The sequence below is a fragment of the Cherax quadricarinatus genome, chromosome 17 (genome assembly GCF_038502225.1).
Source record: "Cherax quadricarinatus isolate ZL_2023a chromosome 17, ASM3850222v1, whole genome shotgun sequence".
NCBI classification, from domain to species: Eukaryota; Metazoa; Arthropoda; class Malacostraca; order Decapoda; family Parastacidae; genus Cherax; species Cherax quadricarinatus.
Genome location: NC_091308.1, coordinates 50,799,877 through 50,820,425, shown reverse-complemented (window position 1 = coordinate 50,820,425; position 20,549 = coordinate 50,799,877). Strand labels below are relative to the sequence as shown.

The window sequence follows — 20,549 nt, the reverse complement described above, 5'->3', positions numbered from 1 at the left end:
CCGTGGTTGGTACATCTTCACTCTGCCATGGTTGATACATCTTCACTCTGCCGGGGTTGATACATCTTCACTCTGCCGTGGTTGATACATCTTCACTCTGCCGTGGTTGATACATCTTCACTCTGCCGTGGTTGATACATCTTCACTCTGCCGTGGTTGATACATCTTCACTCTGCCGTGGTTGATACATCTTCACTCTGCCGTGGTTGGTACATCTTCACTCTGCCGGGGTTGATACATCTTCACTCTGCCGTGGTTGGTACATCTTCACTCTGCCGGGGTTGATACATCTTCACTCTGCCGTGGTTGGTACATCTTCACTCTGCCGGGGTTGATACATCTTCACTCTGCCGTGGTTGGTACATCTACACTGATACTTGGTGTAACACGTACACTGATAATGTAACATCTACACTGATACTTGATGTAACATCATGTACACTGGTACTTGATGTATCATGTACACTGATACTTGATGTAACATCTTGTACACTGGTACTTGATGTATCATGTACACTGATACTTATTGTAACATCATGTACACTGGTACTTGATGTATCATGTACACTGATACTTAATGTAACATCATGTACACTGGTACTTGATGTATCATGTACACTGATACTTATTGTAACATCATGTACACTGGTACTTGATGTATCATGTACACTGATACTTAATGTAACATCATGTACACTGGTACTTGATGTATCATGTACACTGATACTTATTGTAACATCATGTACACTGGTACTTGGTGTATCATGTACACTGGTACTTGATGTATCATGTACACTGATACTTAATGTAACATCATGTACACTGGTACTTGATGTATCATGTACACTGATACTTAATGTAACATCATGTACACTGGTACTTGGTGTATCATGTACACTGATACTTAATGTAACATCATGTACACTGGTACTTGGTGTATCATGTACACTGATACTTATTGTAACATCATGTACACTGGTACTTAGTGTATCATGTACACTGATACTTAATGTAACATCATGTACACTGGTACTTGATGTATCATGTACACTGATACTTAATGTAACATCATGTACACTGGTACTTGATGTATAATTATTATATGCTTGAGGAATGCAATTGCTTTAAGTTCTAATGAGAGTATGTAATATTGAGAATCAGCTTTTTAGTCATTATCCAGGTAGATATTTTCTGTAATTCAGCATTTACAGTGTTGGCTAGTATGACTGGGCTTTGGTGAGAGAAGATGTATGTAGTGTCATCTGTAGATAATATGGGTTTGAGTAGTTGAGATGCATTTGGTAGGTCGTTGATGTAAATGAGAAAGAGAAGTGAGCCAAGGACACTTCCCTGTGGGACACCCACTGTAATTGGTTGTGTGGAAGAGTTAGCTCCATTTGTGTACACTTATTGGCTTCTGTTGCTGAGGTATGACTTCAGGTAGTTGAGGGAGTGCCCTCTTATACCAGTGTGTTAATTTTATATGCAACAAATCATGGTCTACTGTATCAAAAGCTTTACGTAAATCAATGAAGATTCCCAGTAGGACTTCTTTTTTCTTGAGAGCAGTGTATATTAGTTCTAGCATGTGTATAATAGCATCATTCGTGTTTTTATTAGGCCTGAATCCAAACTGACAGGGGTTGAGTATGTTGTGGGAGACAAGGTAGGAATAGATTTGCCTATGAATTAATTTTTCAAAGATTTTAGAGAGAAGGGGTAAGTTAGATATCGGCGTATAGTTATTCAGGTCTGCTCTATCTCCTCCTTTATTGATCGAGGTGACTCTCGCTATTTTGAGAATTGATGGGAAGGTGGAGGATTCGATAGATTTTTAAAGTGTTGCAATAATTGGTGACAGTACTTGAGAAGCTTTCTTGTATATAAAAGATGGTAAGTTATTTAAATCTCTTGCCTTGTTTTTAAGTGTGTTAATGAGTGAGACTTCTGTTGGGTTGGTCGGAGCTAGGAATAGTGTATTTGGGTAGGTGCCAGTGAAGTAGTCTATTGGTGGGGTGTTTGAGCTTGGGATTCTGCTCGCTAGGTTTTTTCCTATGGTGGAGTAGAAAGCATTGAATCTGTTTGCTGTTTCAGTCAGTGGGAGTAGGGGTTCATTTTGTTTTGTTAGTGTGATTGCTCTGTTTCTGGATATCTTTTTAGCTCCTAGAATTTCAGATAAGATTTTCCAGGTCTTTTTCATGTCACCTTGTAAGTTATGTAATCTGTCCTCATAATACAATTTTTTTGACCTTCTTTTCAGGCTGATTAGAGTTGACGAGTAACGTTTTGTTTAGTCTCTGGTTGTCTCGTTCTGTACTGTTTTTCATATAGGTGCATTATATTAATGGATTTGAGGATGCTGGGTGTTAGCCAGGGACTGTTCAGTCTCTTAGCTGTCATCTGTTTAGTTTTTTTTAGGGCAATGAATTTTATAGAGGTATTGGGTCTTTTTTAGAAAATTATTAATACATTCGTCAGTATCTATATAGACTTCTAGCTCATTGTACCAGTCGATGTTTGTCATTGCTGTTATAAATTTATTAATAGTTGTCTCATTACGAAGTCTGAAGGTAACTTTAGTAGTGTCTTAGGATAATTTACCTAGGTTGGTTATGAGAAAGGTAGGGTAGTGGTCTGTCATGTTGTCTGTGATTATGCCTGATTTTAAAGGGGATATGGTGTTAGTCCAGATGTGGTCTAATAAGAAGATACTAGTCTCAGAGATTCATGTTGGTTTTGTTACTGTTGGTAGTAGCAAGCAGTTGCTCATAGTGTTTGTGAATTCAGTTACTTGTGGGTCCTTGTCATGCAGGAGATTTATATTGAAGTCGCCTTTGAGCAGCAAGTGATCTTTGTTTATGTGTGCATCAGTTATCATACTTTACTTCCTAATTTTTCACTAAGTTGGTAAATGTTTGACTGTGGTACTCTGTAGGTATTTATCACTGTGAGAGGATTTTGTAAGTTTTTGGATTTAAACTTAGCTATAATATATTCGCCATTTTCATCCCTTGCGCAAGTATTATTGATACATTCAAATTTATCTGAGTAGTATATAGTAGTACAATGTATATAATAAAGATATTAGCATGGTAATACTATCAAGATGATGAAATAAATATGTGGTAGCATGACAGTCACGTACACTGATACTTGATGTAACAACATGTTCAGTAGTACTTAAAATAAAGAAAGTTGTAACATCTTGTACACCGAATCTTTTGTTCAACAATTGCACAAGTATGGTCATATATTAGCTAGTTTCACTGAACACATCTTAACATAACCACATCATTATCATTATATTCTCTTACTATAATGGATAAATTCATTTTATTAAGTAGTATTCGTAGAAATAAATTCCTGAATTATATTTATATTTGCAGTAACCTCAGTAGGCTTCGCCTTGGTGCTCAAGCTGAGTTTGTGGAGCTTCTTGAGATTCTTGGTGTATACTGTGTGTGTTGACACCCTGGCTGCTGGCATCATAGTGGCTACTGTTCTCTGGTGAGTGTTATGTTAGTGTATACTGTGTGTGTTGACACCCTGGCTGCTGGCATCATAGTGGCTACTGTTCTCTGGTGAGTGTTACACTGGTGTATACTGTGTGTGTTGACACCCTGGCTGCTGGCATCATAGTGGCTACTGTTCTCTGGTGAGTGTTACACTGGTGTATACTGTGTGTGTTGACACCCTGGCTGCTGGCATCATAGTGGCTACTGTTCTCTGGTGAGTGTTACACTGGTGTATACTGTGTGTGTTGACACCCTGGCTGCTGGCATCATAGTGGCTACTGTTCTCTGGTGAGTGTTACACTGGTGTATACTGTGTGTGTTGACACCCTGGCTGCTGGCATCATAGTGGCTACTGTTCTCTGGTGAGTGTTATGTTAGTGTATACTGTGTGTTTTGACACTGGTGAATGTTATACAGGTTGACCTGTATGGTGCAGGATTAGTGATTTTGCCAGATTACAGAGTGGTTAGGTTAGAATACTTGTGCATCAAGTATGAGCGATATTTACGTATGTATCGGCTATTTCACCCACTTCTATTTTTGGCCCATTCCATTGTTTCAGTCTACCAAACTCATAACTATTTCACTGGCATTCCTTCTAATCTGTCGACTGAGTACAAAAAACTGCCCATTTACCTATTTCAACTACCCAATAAAGTGGTCAATTTGACCAGTTTCACACAAATTTCAAGAGATGCCAATTTCAAAATAGGGTCCAGAATAAACAATACAAACATTCCTGACACTAAAGTAACTTTTTCTCAGTTCATTAGTCACATCTCCAGGCCCCTCTTATATTAAACTTGTTTCCATTTTGAATTTTTATTCACACAAAAAACAGAAGATTTACTGTTAAGCAGACTACTGCATTATTGTAATAATTGTATAAATAATGTCACCCCATTCGTGACTGGCTAGTTGGACACGTATTGGACGGTGACATCATTTGTTTACTCTTGAACATCAGCAAAAATCGAACATTTTTGCTACGTTGAGCTCAATTTCAAGGTACTTTCCTTCGTGAACCAGTCAAAATTATATCTATTTCTGTAATATATCTTCCATTCTATCAAATGAGACCATAAAAACGAGAATACGATCATAAAAACCATACGAAAATACACCGCAAAGTCACTGTTTTAGACCAAAAACATGGTCGCAGTTTTTAATAATAATAATATCTTTATTTCTACAAGTACATTTACAAGGTACACAGGCCTAGCTGACATCAATGACATGCGACTATATAGAAAACGTCTTGTTATGCTGAGCATTTCGAGCAAATTAGGTCAGTTTTGTCCCAGGATGCGATCCACGCCAGTGGACTAGCATCCAGGTACCCATTTTATACTGATGAGTGAGCATGGACAGCAGGTGTCTTATGGAAGCACATCCTAATGTTTTCCAGCCATACCGGGGATTCGAACTCCGGACCTCAGTGTGTGAGTTGAGTGTGCTAGTGATCGAGCTATGGAACACCTCATTATGCACTGCGTGCTGCAGGATTTTTTTTTTTATAGTGCACACTTACCACACAGACCTGTTCTCTCATATGTAGGCTCAAATTTACCAGTCACAGCTTATCTGAGTGAGCTGAGCTCATGGCGACTGACAGTGACTTCAGAGCCACCTTATCTTTTATGGATGGCGCTGTATGACCCTTGTAGGTTTAGTGCTGCTTTTTTATTATAATAATCTTTTATGGACAATGTACAGTGTATGTGTTTTACCCGAGAAGCATTTATTTTATTCGTTGGAAAACCATGGCCAGGGCTAAAAGTGAGCAGGTTATAACAAATGGAGAAAAAGAAATTGGAATGACTTATGCAGCAAGTAGCGCCACCCAACAGTAGCGGCTGGTTGGTGTGGCGATCCCAGAAATTTGAAATTATGCTAGCCAAAATTAGTGCTGGATTACAAATGGAACTGGATTAGTGATGGCTGACCTGTGCTATATAATCAGTGTTCCACACTGCATAATGATATAAAATTTGTAAGAATTGTCAGTCTTTCAGAACTATGTTCATGAATTAACCAAATCTAAAGTTGTTTTCTTTCCTTCAAAAATTCATGTAGATTTCAGCAGCAGCAATAATGCTGGAAGCTTGAAACACACGTGCAACACTTCGCAGTCTTTATTATGGCAATGTTTCTCCAGCCAGTGACTTCTTCTCTCCAATACACAAGAAGGCACTGGCTGGCGAAATGTTTCCACAATAAAAATTGCTAAGTGTTGCACGAGTATTGAATTGGTGTTGCACAAGTGTTGAACAAGTGGCTCATTCTTCATTTACAAAATGATAATTTTTTAGACCATTTTTGTTCTAATTGCTGGGAAGTGACAAACCCAGAGGGGTAATGCAGTGCCTGGGTGGCATTCATTTCCTTGGATCATGGACCCCTCACCAAAAAATGACCAAAGTTGTACACCAGCTCAAATCGCTTTTGGAGTGGAGGCAGAGTCAGCGTCGTCCACTCCAGAAGAACACATATTAGTGCCAGCAAACAACTCTCCCTTCCCTACATAACATCAGTATGATGATATTTATCTTTGCAAATATACAGGATCTGAACCCAGCAATGAACAACAAAATACCTTTCGTCAGCAGACTGCTCACAGACTCAAATGCAATGTTTCCAGCTTTCACAGAGACACACATCAAGGATCACTTTGACAACGAAATGTGGATCCCGGGTTATAACCTATACAAATACGACAGAGTAAACAGGCAAAAAAGTTGTGGCAGTAAAAATCGAAAATCAAAACTTTGTCATTGTGGTTGTATACAAGCCTCCAGATGCAACTTCCCAACAATTCCAAGAACAACTTTTCAAAATTGACCACTGTCTGAAAAATCTTCCAGTGCCTGCCCTAAACATCTTATTCCTGGGGGATTTCAACTTGGGACACCTAAAATGGAGGTATGTAGCAAATAATGTTTTAGCAGAGATAACCCCAGGAGGCAGCTCAAATGAAAATTCACACATACATGAGCTATTAAATCTCTGCACTAAATTCACCTTAAACCAGAAAATAATTGAGCCAACAAGACTGGAGAATACACTGGACCTCATCTTCACTAGCAGTGATCTGAAAAGAAATATGCATAACCATATCAAAGACAGTACACTCAGATCACAACATAATAGAGGTAGTAACATGTATGCACAGGGTTCTAGACCAGCAAAATGTGATCAGTTATGAGGGTACCTTCACCAAATTCAACTTCAATGACAAAAACATACAGTGGGATCAAGTCAACCATCTCCTAAATGAAGCAAGCCGGGAAGATATCCTCAACAACATTGATCTGACTGTCTGCCTAGAAAAAATTAATTCTGTGGCACTTGAGGTATGCTCAAGGCTTATTCATTTAAAAAAAAAGGAAGAGATTTAAATTAGAAAGAGAGAGACTCCCTATACAGGCGAAGGCGAAGAATCACAGAGCTGCTGAAAGGGCTAGTACATATCTGAAATACAAAGGGAGGCACTGGCCAGAGAAATAGCAAATATTGAACTTAAGCTTAAGGAATGTTATGGAAGACAAGAATCTCAGGAAGAACTATAACCCATAAGTGAAACTGAAAGAAACCCAAAATATTTCTTTTCTTAACCCAGATCTAAGGCAAAAACAACATCCAGTATTGGACCCCTACTTAGATGAGATGGGACTTACACAGATGACAGCAAGGAAATGAGTGACATACTAAAGGCCTAGTATGACTCGGTGTTTAGTGAGCCACTAACCAGACTAAGAGTCAACAACCTAAATTAATTTTTTATGACATAGACTCAGAATTTGGTCAATTCAAACATCTCTGATATTATCCTAACATCACATAACTTCAAAAAAGGCAATAAATGACATGACCAGACTTGTGAAACTCTGTATTCATCAAGAACTACAAGGAACCCCAGTCATCTGCCTTTAGCGTTCTGTGGAGAGGGAGCATGGACACAGGGGTCAGTCCACAGTCACTTAAAACAACAGATATAGCCCCACTCCACAGAGGGTGGGGGGCAGTTAAGTAATAGCAAAGAATTACAGACCAAATGTAATGTCCTATATTATAAAAATCTTTGAGAGGTTCTAGATACCCATCAGTTACATAACCAAGGACAACATGGGTTAGAGCAGGCAAAACAATGTCTATCACATCTGCAAGAAAAATGATAGAATGGATAATGAGAACCTTCAGAACTAGGGATACCAAGCCCATGATAATTCTCTTCAAATCGCTTGTTCTCTCTAGGATGAAATGTTGCTGTACAGTAACAGTGCCTTTCAGGGCAGGTGAAATTCCTGACCTAGAAAATATACAGAGAACCTTCATGGCACACAAAAGTATGATAAAACACCTAAATTACTGGTAACGGCTGAAGTTCTTTGACTTGTTTTCTCTGGAATGCAGGTGAGAAAGATACATGATAATATACACCTGAAAAATCCTAGAGGAAGTAGTACCAAGTTTGCACATGAAAATCACTTCCTACGAAAGCAAAAGACTCGGCAGGCAGTGCAACATCCCCCTTCCAATGAAAAGCAGGGGCACCATGGGTACACTAAGAGACAACACAATAAGTGTAAGGGGCCCAAGACTGTTCAGCATACATAAGGCTGATTGCCAGTAGACCCTTGGCTGTCTTCAAGAAGGCACTGGACAGACACCTAAAGTCAGTACCTGACCAGCCGGGCTGCAGTTCATATGTCAGGCTACGTGCGGCCACCAGTAACAGCTTGGTTGATCAGGCCCTGATACACCACGAGGCCTGGTCACAGACTGGGTCACGGGGCCACTGACCCCTGAAACCCTCTCCAGGTATACTCCAGGTAATATGAAGGCATTCACTCATTGTGAGGTTGATCAGTCATTCAGGATACTCATCTGTTTTAACATTCATCTGTTACCTAGCATTCAACTGTTACCCAGCATCCCACTCCTTCCTTCCCCACATGCACATAATACATATCAGGACCGTGATGTGCTGCAGAAAAGAGGAGGAGGTCCAAGGAGATACGATCATATCTGCTTGGACCTCTTTTCTGCAACATTGTAAACTTCTCATGTATTGATTGCAACATGAAAGGCCTATAGCTATCATTCAACTCCCCCATGGTTGTTTTGCATTTTGTATCACTTGTTCGCAATATTTGCACAATATGTACATATACATTTATTTTGTGAAGGTATTCGGGGAAACTGGTTAGCCGGACTTGAGTCCTGGAAATGGGAAGCACAATTCCTGCACTTTAACCCTTTGAGGGTCAACAGGCCCTCTCCGAGACTCGTTCTCAGGGTCGGCCAAATTTAAAAAAAAAAAATAATTTTCTCTTATGAAAAGATAATCTTTTCCCGATCATAATGACACCCAAAGTCTGAAATTTGATGGAAAACTTACGGAATTATGCTCTCACGAAGTTAGCGGTCTCGGCGATGTTTACGCATAAGCGATTTTGCCCACTTTGAGCCCCATTTTCGGCCAATTCCACTGTACTAGTCGACAGAAAACATGAATATTTCGCTAGAACTCCATTTTTTCTATCGAATGAGTGCAAGAAACCATCCATTTATCAATTTCAACTATTCCGTACAGTGGTCAGAATTTAGCAATTTTGCCAATTTCACACAAATTTCAAAAGATGCCAATTTCCGAATAGGGTCCAGAATAAACAAAAAAGACATTCCTGGCACTAAAATGACATTTCCTCTGTTCATTAGTCACGTCTCAAGGCCTCTCTTACATTCTTTTGCTTTCCACTTTGAATTTTTATTCTCACAAAAACTAGAAGATTTACTGTTATGCAGACTACAGCATTAGTGTAAAAAATAGTATAAATAATATTGGCGCACTTGTGAAAGAATATTAGACTCACCAGTTGACGTGTATTGGACGCTTGGCATAATTTGTTTACTTTTGAACTTTGGTAAAAATTGAACATTTCTGCTACTTTGAGCTCAATTTCAAGGTACTTTTCATTGTAAAACCATCAAAATCATCACAATTTCTGTAATATGTCTTCCATTCTATAAAATGAGACCAAGAAAACTAGAATACAACAATAAATACCATATGAAAATACAGTGCAAAGTCGCTGTTTTATTCCAAAAAAAATGGTCAAAGTTTTTTTTTCTCATTATGCACTGTGTGCTGCAGGATTTTTTTTATACTGTGCACACTGACCACATAGACCCATTCTTTCATATGTAGGCCTACCAGCTTTCTCCCACTAGATTTGAGGGCGCTAGAATTTAGGCGTACTAGTACGTCAAAAACCCTGGGTCGTAAGCTGTACTAGTACGGCCGAAACCCTCAAAGGGTTAAAGGAGGGTTTTGGGATATTGGCAGTTTGGAGGGACATCTGAACTGTCATATCTGAGTGCCTCTGCAAAGACAGTGATTATGTATGAGTGATGGTAAAAGTGTTGAATGATGATGAAAGTTTTTTCTTTATTTTTTTTTTTTTTTCTTTTTGGGTCACCCTGCCTTGGTGGGAAATGGCCGACATGTTAAAAAACATCAATGAAAAACAGAGTAGGGGAGTTAGTAGATGGGGACCTGGAGGTATTGGGTAGATGGCAGGAATATTTTGAGGAACTTTTAAATGTCGATGAAGAAAGGGAGGCGGTAATTTTATGTACTTTTAGGAGTGAAGAAGAGCGAGATGTGAGTATAGGGAAAGTGAGGAGGCATTACGTAGAATGAAAGAGGGTAAAGCCGCTGGGACTGATAGGATCATGACAGAAATGTTAAAAGCAGGGGGGAATAGTGTTGGAGTGGTTGGTATTTTTGTTTAATAAATGTATGAAAGAGGGAAAGGTGCCTAGGGATTGGCAGTGTGTGTACAGTTCCTTTATATGAAGGGAAAGGGACAAAAGAGATTGTAAAAATTATAGGGGAATAACTTTATTGAGTATACCAGGAAAAGTGTATGGGAGGGTTATTATTGAAAGAATTAGAGGTAAGACAGAGAGTAGGATGGGAGCGCTTGAGGTTTCTAAACCTGTATTCCCTGGAACGCAGGAGGGAGAGATACATGATTATATACACCTGGAAAATCCTAGAGGGACTAGTACCGAACTTGCACACGAAAATCACTCACTACGAAAGCAAAAGACTTGGCAGACGATGCACCATCCCCCCAATGAAAAGCAGGGGTGTCACTAGCACGTTAAGAGACCATACAATAAGTGTCAGGGGCCCGAGACTGTTCAACTGCCTCCCAGCACACATAAGGGGGATTACCAACAGACCCCTGGCAGTCTTCAAGCTGGCACTGGACAAGCACCTAAAGTCAGTTCCTGATCAGCCGGGCTGTGGCTCGTACGTTGGTTTGCGTGCAGCCAGCAGCAACAGCCTGGTTGATCAGGTGCTGATCCACCAGGAGGCCTGGTCACGGACCGGGCCGTGGGGGCGTTGACCCCCGAAACTCTCTCCAGGTAAACTCCAGGTAAACTCCAGGATTGCAGATGAGCAAGGAGGCTTTAGAGTGGGTAGGGGATGTGTAGATCAAGTGTTCACATTGAAGCATATATGCGAACAGTATTTAGATAACGGTAGGGAAGTTTTCATTGCATTTGTGGATTTAGAAAATGCTTATGATAGAGTGGATAGGGGAGCAATGTGGCAGATGTTGCAAGTGTATGGAATACATAGTAAGTTACTAAGTGCTGTAAATAGTTTTTATGAGGATAGTGAGGCTCAGGTTAGGGTCTGTAGGAGAGAGGGAGACTACTTCCCGGTAATAGTAGGTCTTGACAGGGATGTGTAATGTCACCATGGTTGTTTAATATATTTATAGATGGGGATGTAAAAGAAGTAAATGCTAGGGTGTTGGGGAGAGGGGTGGGATTAAATTATGGGGAATCAAATACAAAATGGGAGTTGACATGGTTACTTTTTGCTGATGATACTGTGCTTATGGGAGATTCTAAAGAAAAATTTTAAAGGTTAGTGGATGAGTTTAGGAGGGTGTGTAAAGGTAGAAAGTTGAAAGTGAACATAGATAAGAGTAAGGTGATGAGGGTATCAAATGATTGAGATAAAAAAAAATTGGAAATCACATTGGAGAGAGGGAGAATGGAAGAAGTGAATGTTTTCAGATGTTTGGGAGTTGACGTTTCAGCGAATGGGTTTATGAAGGAAAAAAGGTGAGTGGTGTGTTGAGGTATATGTGGAGACAAAAAAATGTTACCTATGGAAGCAAAGAAGGGAATGTATGAAAGTATAGTGGTACCAACACTCTTATATGGGTGTGAAGCTTGGGTTGTAAATGCTGCATCGAGGAAGCGGTTGGAGACAGTGGAGATGTCCTGTTTAAGGGTAATGTGTGGTGTAAATATTATGTAGAGAATTTGGAGTGTGGAAATTAGGAGGTGTGGAGTTAATAAAAGTATTAGTCAGAGGACTGAAGAGGGGGTGTTGAGGTGGTTTGGTCATTTAGAGAGAATGGATCAAAGTAGAATGACGTGCAGAGCATATAAATCTGTAGGGGAAGGAAAGCGGGGTAGGGGTCATCCCCGAAAAGGTTGGAGGTGGGGTAAAGGAGGCTTTGGGGGGCGAGGGGCTTGGACTTCCAGCAAGCGTGCATGAGCGTGTTAGATAGAAGTGAATGGAGACGAATAGTTTTTAGGACCTGACAAGCTGTTGGAGTGTGAGCAGGCTAATACTGTATTTAGTAAAGGGATTAAGGGAAACCGGTTATTTTTATATAGTCGGACTTGAGTACTGGAAATAGGAAGTACAATGCCTGCACTTTAAAAGAGGGGTTTAGGATATTGGCAGTTTGGAGGGATATGTTATATATCTTCATCCCTTTGACTGTTTCGGTCGTATATATACGTCTTACAAGCCAACGTGTTTGACTTATATATACTCAAAAATTCTAGCGGCTTCAAATCAAGCGAGAGAAAGCTGGTAGGCCCACAGGTGAGAGAATGAGTGTGTGGTCAGTGTGCACAGTATAAAAAAAATCCCACATCACACTGCATGATGAGAAAAAAAACTCCGACTGTGTTTTTGGATTAAAAGGCCAACTTTGAGGTATATTTTCTTGGTTCTCATTTGATAGAATGGAAAATGTAATATAAACATAGAGGTGAGTTTGATTGGTTTTACTATGAAAAAGACCTTGAAATGGAGCTCAAAGTAGCGGAAATGTTCGATTTTTACTGATGTTCAAGAGTAAACAAATGACGTCGTTGTCCAATAATTGTCCAACTAGCCATTCTAATATGCAGTCATGAATGGGTTGACATTATTTATACAATTATTACAATATTGCAGCAGTCTGCATAACAGTAAATCTTCTATTTTTTTGTGTTAATAAAAATTCAAAATAGAAAGCAAGAGTAATAAAAGAGGAGCCTGGAAACGTGACTGATGAACAGAGAAAATGTTATTTTAGTGCCGGGAATGTCTGCATTGTTCATTCTGGACCCTATTTTGAAATTGGCATATTTTTTAATTTGTATGAAATTAGCCACATTGCCAGTTTCTGACCACTTTACTGGGTAGTTGAAATTGGTATATGGGCAGTTTCTTGTACCCACACGATGGAACAAATGGAGTTCTAACAAATGGAACTATGAGTTTGACCAACTAGGACAATGGAATAGGCTGAAAATAGGGCTCAAAGTGGACGAAATCACTGATGCGTAAATATCACTAAGGTTGCTAACTTTACGAGAGCGTAATTCCATAAGTTTTTCATCAAATTTCGTACTTTTGGTATCATTTCCATCGGAAAAGATTCTCTGTCATTTCATAAGAAAACATATTTTTTTTTTTTTTTTAATATTTTGCGACACCAGGAGACACTTCAGGATTTGGGGTTATGATAGTCAGAGGGTTAAATATGCTTTTAAACTGTTGTATTTGGGTGCATCTGCAAAGACAGTGATTATGTATGAGTGAGGTGAAAGTGTTGAATGATGAAAGTATTTTCCTTTTGGAGATTTTCTTTCTTTTTGGGTCACCCTGCCTCGGTTGGAGACGGCTGACTTTATGAATATGTGTATGTATATATATATATATATATATATATATATATATATATATATATATATATATATATATATATATATATATATATATATATATATATATATGCAAAACAACCACTCTGAAAGAATAGAGAAATTCCAAGCGCTTTCGTGACTACTCACATTATCACATAGTTCCTTGATAATGTGAATAGTCACGAAAGCGCTTGGAATTTCTCTATTCTTTCAGAGTGGTTGTTTTGCATATATATATATATATATATATATATATATATATATATATATATATATATATATATATTTTTTTTTTCAACAAGTCGGTCGTCTCCCACCGAGGCAGGGTGACCCAAAAAAGAAAGAAAATCCCCAAAAAGAAAATACTTTCATCATCATTCAACACTTTCACCACACTCACACATTATCACTGCTTTTGCAGAGATGCTCAGAATACAACAGTTTAGAAGCATATACGTATAAAGATACACAATATATTCCCTCCAAACTGCCAATATCCCAAACCCCTCCTTTAAAGTGCAGGCATTGTACTTCCCATTTCCAGGACTCAAGTCCGACTATATGAAAATAACCGGTTTCCCTGAATCCCTTCACTAAATATTACCCTGCTCACACTCCAACAGATTGTCAGGTCCCAAGTATCATTCGTCTCCATTCACTCCTATCTAACACACTCATGCACGCTTGCTGGAAGTCCAAGCCCCTCGCCCACAAAACCTCCTTTACCCCCTCTTTCCAACCCTTTCGAGGACGACCCCTACCCCTCCTTCCTTCCCCTATAGATTTATATGCTTTCCATGTCATTCTACTTTGATCCATTCTCTCTAAATGACCAAACCACCTCAACAACCCCTCTTCTGCCCTCTGACTAATGCTTTTATTAACTCCACACCTTCTCCTAATTTCCACACTCCAAATTTTCTGCATAATATTTACACCACACATTGCCCTTAGACAGGACATCTCCACTGCCTCCAACCGTCTCCTCGCTGCTGCATTTACCACCCAAGCTTCACATCCATATAACAGTGTTGGTACTACTATACTTTCATACATTCCCTTCTTTGCCTCCATAGATAACGTTTTTTGACTCCACATATACCTCAACGCACCACTCACCTTTTTTCCCTCATCAATTCTATGATTAACCTCATCCTTCATAAATCCATCCGCCGACACGTCAACTCCCAAGTATCTGAAAACATTCACTTCTTCCATACTCCTCCTCCCCAATTTGATATCCAATTTTTCTTTATCTAAATCATTTGATACCCTCATCACCTTATATATATCTATTTATATATATATATATATATATATATATATATATATATATATATATATATATATATATATATATATATATATATATATATTTTCAACAAGTCTGCCGTCTCCCACTGAGGCAGGGTGACCCAAAAAAAGAAAGAAAATCCCCAAAAAGAAAATACTTTCATCATCATTCAACACTTTCACCACACTCACACATTATCACTGTTTTTGCAGAGTTGCTCAGAATACAACAGTTCAGAAGCATACACATATAAAGATACACAACATATCCCTCCAAACTGCCAATATATATATATATATATATATATATATATATATATATATATATATATATATATATATATATATATATATATATATATTTTATTATCACACTGGCCGATTCCCACCAAGGCAGGGTGGCCCGAAAAAGAAAAACTTTCACCGTCATTCACTCCATCACTGTCTTGCCAGAAGGGTGCTTTACACTACAGTTTTTAAACTGCAACATTAACACCCCTCCTTCAGAGTGCAGGCACTGTACTTCCCATCTCCAGGACTCAAGTCCAGCCTGCCGGTTTCCCTGAACCCCTTCATAATGTTACTTTGCTTACACTCCAACAGCACGTCAAGTATTAAAAACCATTTGTCTCCATTCACTCCTATCAAACAGGCTCACGCATGCCTGCTGGAAGTCCAAGCCCCTCGCACACAAAACCTCCTTTACCCCCTCCCTCCAACCTTTCTTAGGCCGACCCCTACCCCGCCTTCCTTCCACTACAGACTGATACACTCTTGAAGTCACTCTGTTTCTCTCCATTCTCTCTACATGTCCAAACCACCTCAACAACCCTTCCTCAGCCCTCTGAACAACAGTTTTGGTAATCCCGCACCTCCTCCTAACTTCCAAACTATGAATTCTCTGCATTATATTCACACCACACATTGCCCTCAAACACGACATCTCCACTGCCTCCAGCCTTCTCCTCGCTGCAACATTCATCACCCATGCTTCACACCCATATAAGAGCGTTGGTAAAACTATACTCTCATACATTTCCCTCTTTGCCTCCAAGGACAAAGTTCTTTGTCTCCACAGACTCCTAAGTGCACCATTCACCCTTTTCCCCTCATCAATTCTATGATTCACCTCATCTTTCATAGACCCATCCGCTGACACGTCCACTCCCAAATATCTGAATACATTCACCTCCTCCATACTCTCTCCCTCCAATCTGATATCCAATCTTTCATCACCTAATCTTTTTGTTATCATAACCTTACTCTTTCCTGTATTCACTTTTAATTTTCTTCTTTTGCACACCCTACCAAATTCATCCACCAATCTCTGCAACTTCTCTTCAGAATCTCCCAAGAGCACAGTGTCATCAGCAAAGAGCAACTGTGACAACTCCCACTTTATGTGTGATTCTTTATCTTTTAACTCCACGCCTCTTGCCAAGACCCTCGCATTTACTTCTCTTACAACCCCATCTATAAATATATTAAACAACCACGGTGACATAACACATCCTTGTCTAAGGCCTACTTTTACTGGGAAATAATTTCCCTCTTTCCTACATACTCTTAACTTGAGCCTCACTATCCTCGTAAAAACTCTTCACTGCTTTCAGTAACCTACCTCCTACACCATACACCTGCAACATTTGCCACATTGCCCCCCTATCCACCCTGTCATATGCCTTTTCCAAATCCATAAATGCCACAAAGACCTCTTTAGCCTTATCTAAATACTGTTCACTTATATGTTTCACTGTAAACACCTGGTCCACACACCCCCTACCTTTCCTAAAGCCTCCTTGTTCATCTGCTATCCTATTCTCCGTCTTACTCTTAATTCTTTCAATAATAACTCTACCATACACTTTGCCAGGTATACTCAACAGACTTATCCCCCTATAATTTTTGCACTCTCTTTTGTCCCCTTTGCCTTTATACAAAGGAACTATGCATGCTCTCTGCCAATCCGTAGGTACCTTACCCTCTTCCATACATTTATTAAATAATTGCACCAACCACTCCAAAACTATATCCCCACCTGCTTTTAACATTTCTATCTTCATCCCATCAATCCTGGCTGCCTTACCCCCTTTCATTTTACCTACTGCCTCACGAACTTCCCCCACACTTACAACTGGCTCTTCCTCACTCCTACAAGATGTTATTCCTCCTTGCCCTATACACGAAATCACAGCTTCCCTATCTTCATCAACATTTAACAATTCTTCAAAATATTCCCTCCATCTTCCCAATACCTCTAACTCTCCATTTAATAACTCTCCTCTCCTATTTTTAACTGATAAATCCATTTGTTCTCTAGGCTTCCTTAACTTGTTAATCTCACTCCATAACTTGTTCTTATTTTCAACAAAATTTGTTGATAACATCTCACCCACTCTCTCATTTGCTCTCTTTTTACATTGCTTCACCACTCTCTTAAGCTCTCTCTTTTTCTCCATATACTCTTCCCTCCTTGCATCACTTCTACTTTGTAAAAACTTTTCATATGCTAACTTTTCCTCCCTTACTACTCTCTTTACATCATCATTCCACCAATCGCTCCTCTTCCCTCCCGCACCCACTTTCCTGTAACCACAAACTTCTGCTGAACACTCTAACACTACATTTTTAAACCTACCCCATACCTCTTCGACCCCATTGCCTATGCTCTCATTAGCCCATCTGTCCTCCAATAGCTGTTTATATCTTACCCTAACTGCCTCCTCTTTTAGTTTATAAACCTTCACCTCTCTCTTCCCTGATGCTTCTATTCTCCTTGTATCCCATCTACCTTTTACTCTCAGTGTAGCTACAACTAGAAAGTGATCTGATATATCTGTGGCCCCTCTATAAACATGTACATCCTGAAGTCTACTCAACAGTCTTTTATCTACCAATACATAATCCAACAAACTACTGTCATTTTGCCCTACATCATATCTTGTATACTTATTTATCCTCTTTTTCTTAAAATATGTATTACCTATAACTAAACCCCTTTCTATACAAAGTTCAATCAAAGGGCTCCCATTATCATTTACACCTGGCACCCCAAACTTACCTACCACACCCTCTCTAAAAGTTTCTCCTACTTTAGCATTCAGGTCCCCTACCACAATTACTCTCTCACTTGGTTCAAAGGCCCCTATACATTCACTTAACATCTCCCAAAATCTCTCTCTCTCCTCTACATTCCTCTCTTCTCCAGGTGCATACATGCTTATTATGACCCACTTTTCGCATCCAACCTTTACTTTAATCCACATAATTCTTGAATTTACACATTCATATTCTCTTTTCTCCTTCCATAACTGATCCTTCAACATTACTGCTACCCCTTCCTTTGCTCTAACTCTCTCAGGTACTCCAGATTTAATCCCATTTATTTCCCCCCACCGAAACTCCCCTACCCCCTTCAGCTTTGTTTCGCTTAGGGCCAGGACATCCAACTTCTTTTCATTCATAACATCAGCAATCATCTGTTTCTTGTCATCCGCACTACATCCACGCACATTCAAGCATCCCAATTTTATGAAGTTTTTCTTCTTCTCTTTTTTAGTAAATGTCTACAGGAGAAGGGGTTACTAGCCCATTGCTCCCGGCATTTTAGTCGCCTCATACGACACGCATGGCTTACGGAGGAAAGATTCTTTTCCACTTCCCCATGGACAATAGAAGAAATAAAGAGGAACAAGAGCTATTTAGAAAAAGGAGAAAAACCTAGATGTATGTATATATATATGCATGTGCGTGTCTGTGAAGTGTGACCAAAGTGTAAGTAGGAGTAGCAAGATATCCCTGTTATCTAGCGTGTTTATGAGACAGAAAAAGAAACCAGCAATCCTACCATCTTGCAAAACAGTTACAGGTTTCTGTTTCACAGTCATCTGGCAGGACGGTAGTACTTCCCTGGGTGGTTGCTGTCTACCAACCTACTACCTATATATATATATATACATATATATATACAGATATATATATATATAGATATATATATATATATATAAATATATATATATATATAAATATATATATATATATATATATATATATATATATATATATATAAATATGAGTTAAATACTAATTATCTGAATTGGACCAGAAGTAAGGAAGCTATGTTAAATGATCGGTTATGGAAGGAGAAAAGAAAGAATATGATAAGTAAATTCCAGAATTACTGGAATAAAAGCAAGGTTGAATTGGACATGAAATGGTCGAATAACTTAACGTGTGACATGCACCTGAAGAAATCTGGAGAATAAGGAATAGTTGAGAAGATTACAGGAAGATGATGAATATAGGAAACCTTTGAACCGAAGTGAAGGTAAATTGTGTTGTGAGGAATAACAAGTATACTTTTCAAGTAAGGAGAACGAATTGTGGAAAAAGTTTAGTGAAATTATCAAGTACCTGTTCCCCTTTGTATGGGGCTTTGAAGTTATGAGGTAATACATATTTTGAAAAGGAAAGGATATAAATCAGTACCTGCAATATGATGTGGGAGGCTGAATAGTTATTGGTTTTGTTGAATTATGATGACCAAGATAAAGGACTGTTGAAGTGAACTTCAAGGATGTACCCATGTTTATGAAGAGACCTACAGGTCCTGTGGGTCATACTTTTCTGGAATTAAGCAACTTACACTGAAGTAAAGGTAGAATGAATTACAGAAATAAGCAAAATCATCGAAGAAAGGTGAAATTTACATAAACTGGAAGGCCCAGTAGAATATATCTTGGCAATGGAATGAGATAGCAACTGTTTTAATGAAGCCAGTAGGTTAAATGTAGTGAAAACATGAAGGTGGGGTTGTGTATGATGAAGAAGGTGTTCGGCTTAAGTGGTGATTTAGGAAGGTGGGCAATGGATGATAAGCAAAGACTGATGATGATGTAAGGAAAAGTTAACAATATGCCAAAGTACCAGTAGAAATGCTACGAAGGAAAAAGCCTATGGATGAGAAGGAGGAACAGAAGAGTGTTGGCAATGTCTTAAAGGCAACATAAGTGTAGTGAATGTTGTCAAGCAATTTTGTTTGAAAAATAAGAAAAAGATTTTGAGTGGATAACTTTGAAGATTAGAAAACCTAGAGGGCTTAAATGAATTTGTCGAAAAATTATAAGGAGGAAGAAGACCGTTAAATGGAAGGATTGAAGGTATTGGAAGATGGAAAAATTGACACAGGTGTGATGTTGATGATAACTAAAGAGCTGTGTGTGAAAGCATGGTTTTGGGAGAATGGCATGCTTTGTAGAAAGGTGAGGAAAAAATAGTTGTAATTGAGGGAAGATTCGTTGAATGTGGAAGCTAAATGAAAGAAACAGCTGGAACCAAATGAGGTCAAAAGATAGTTAAATGAAATTATTAAAAGCATGAGTGAATATAAGTTTTGAGTGATTTGGTACTGTGTTTAATGTATGGAAGGAAGTTGGCAGAAGAGCTGTATGAATTCCTTTGTACCTAGGCAAAAGAAGAAAGACAAAGAGTGCCAATCTATAGAGATGGTGTCTGAGTTGTCCTGAAGCACCTGGCCTAGTGTTATGTTAAGAGGATATCAATTGGATTGAAATGAAGGACCAACGAATGAATAAGGAAGCTAGGAAAGGTAACGATGGTAGGTGTTCATTGAATGTGGCTAGTATCAAGTAATTGGTCTATGATGAACGGCTGTTTAGAACAAGGCTGATTGTTTGTAATTTGGATTAGGCGTATGATTGA

At 38.9% G+C, this 20,549-nt stretch overlaps 1 protein-coding gene across 3 annotated transcripts in view; it reads left to right on the top strand.

The window, feature by feature from the left end:
- Unc50 (Unc50 RNA binding protein) overlaps positions 1 to 20,549 on the top strand; it is a 254,965-nt gene that overhangs the window by 207,735 nt on the left and 26,681 nt on the right. For all 3 annotated transcript variants that reach the window (XM_070085996.1, XM_070085995.1, XM_070085997.1), the window contains one exon: positions 3,387 to 3,507. In XM_070085996.1, the coding sequence (XP_069942097.1) occupies positions 3,387 to 3,507 (121 nt within the window). The remainder of the gene's footprint in view (positions 1 to 3,386; positions 3,508 to 20,549) is intronic.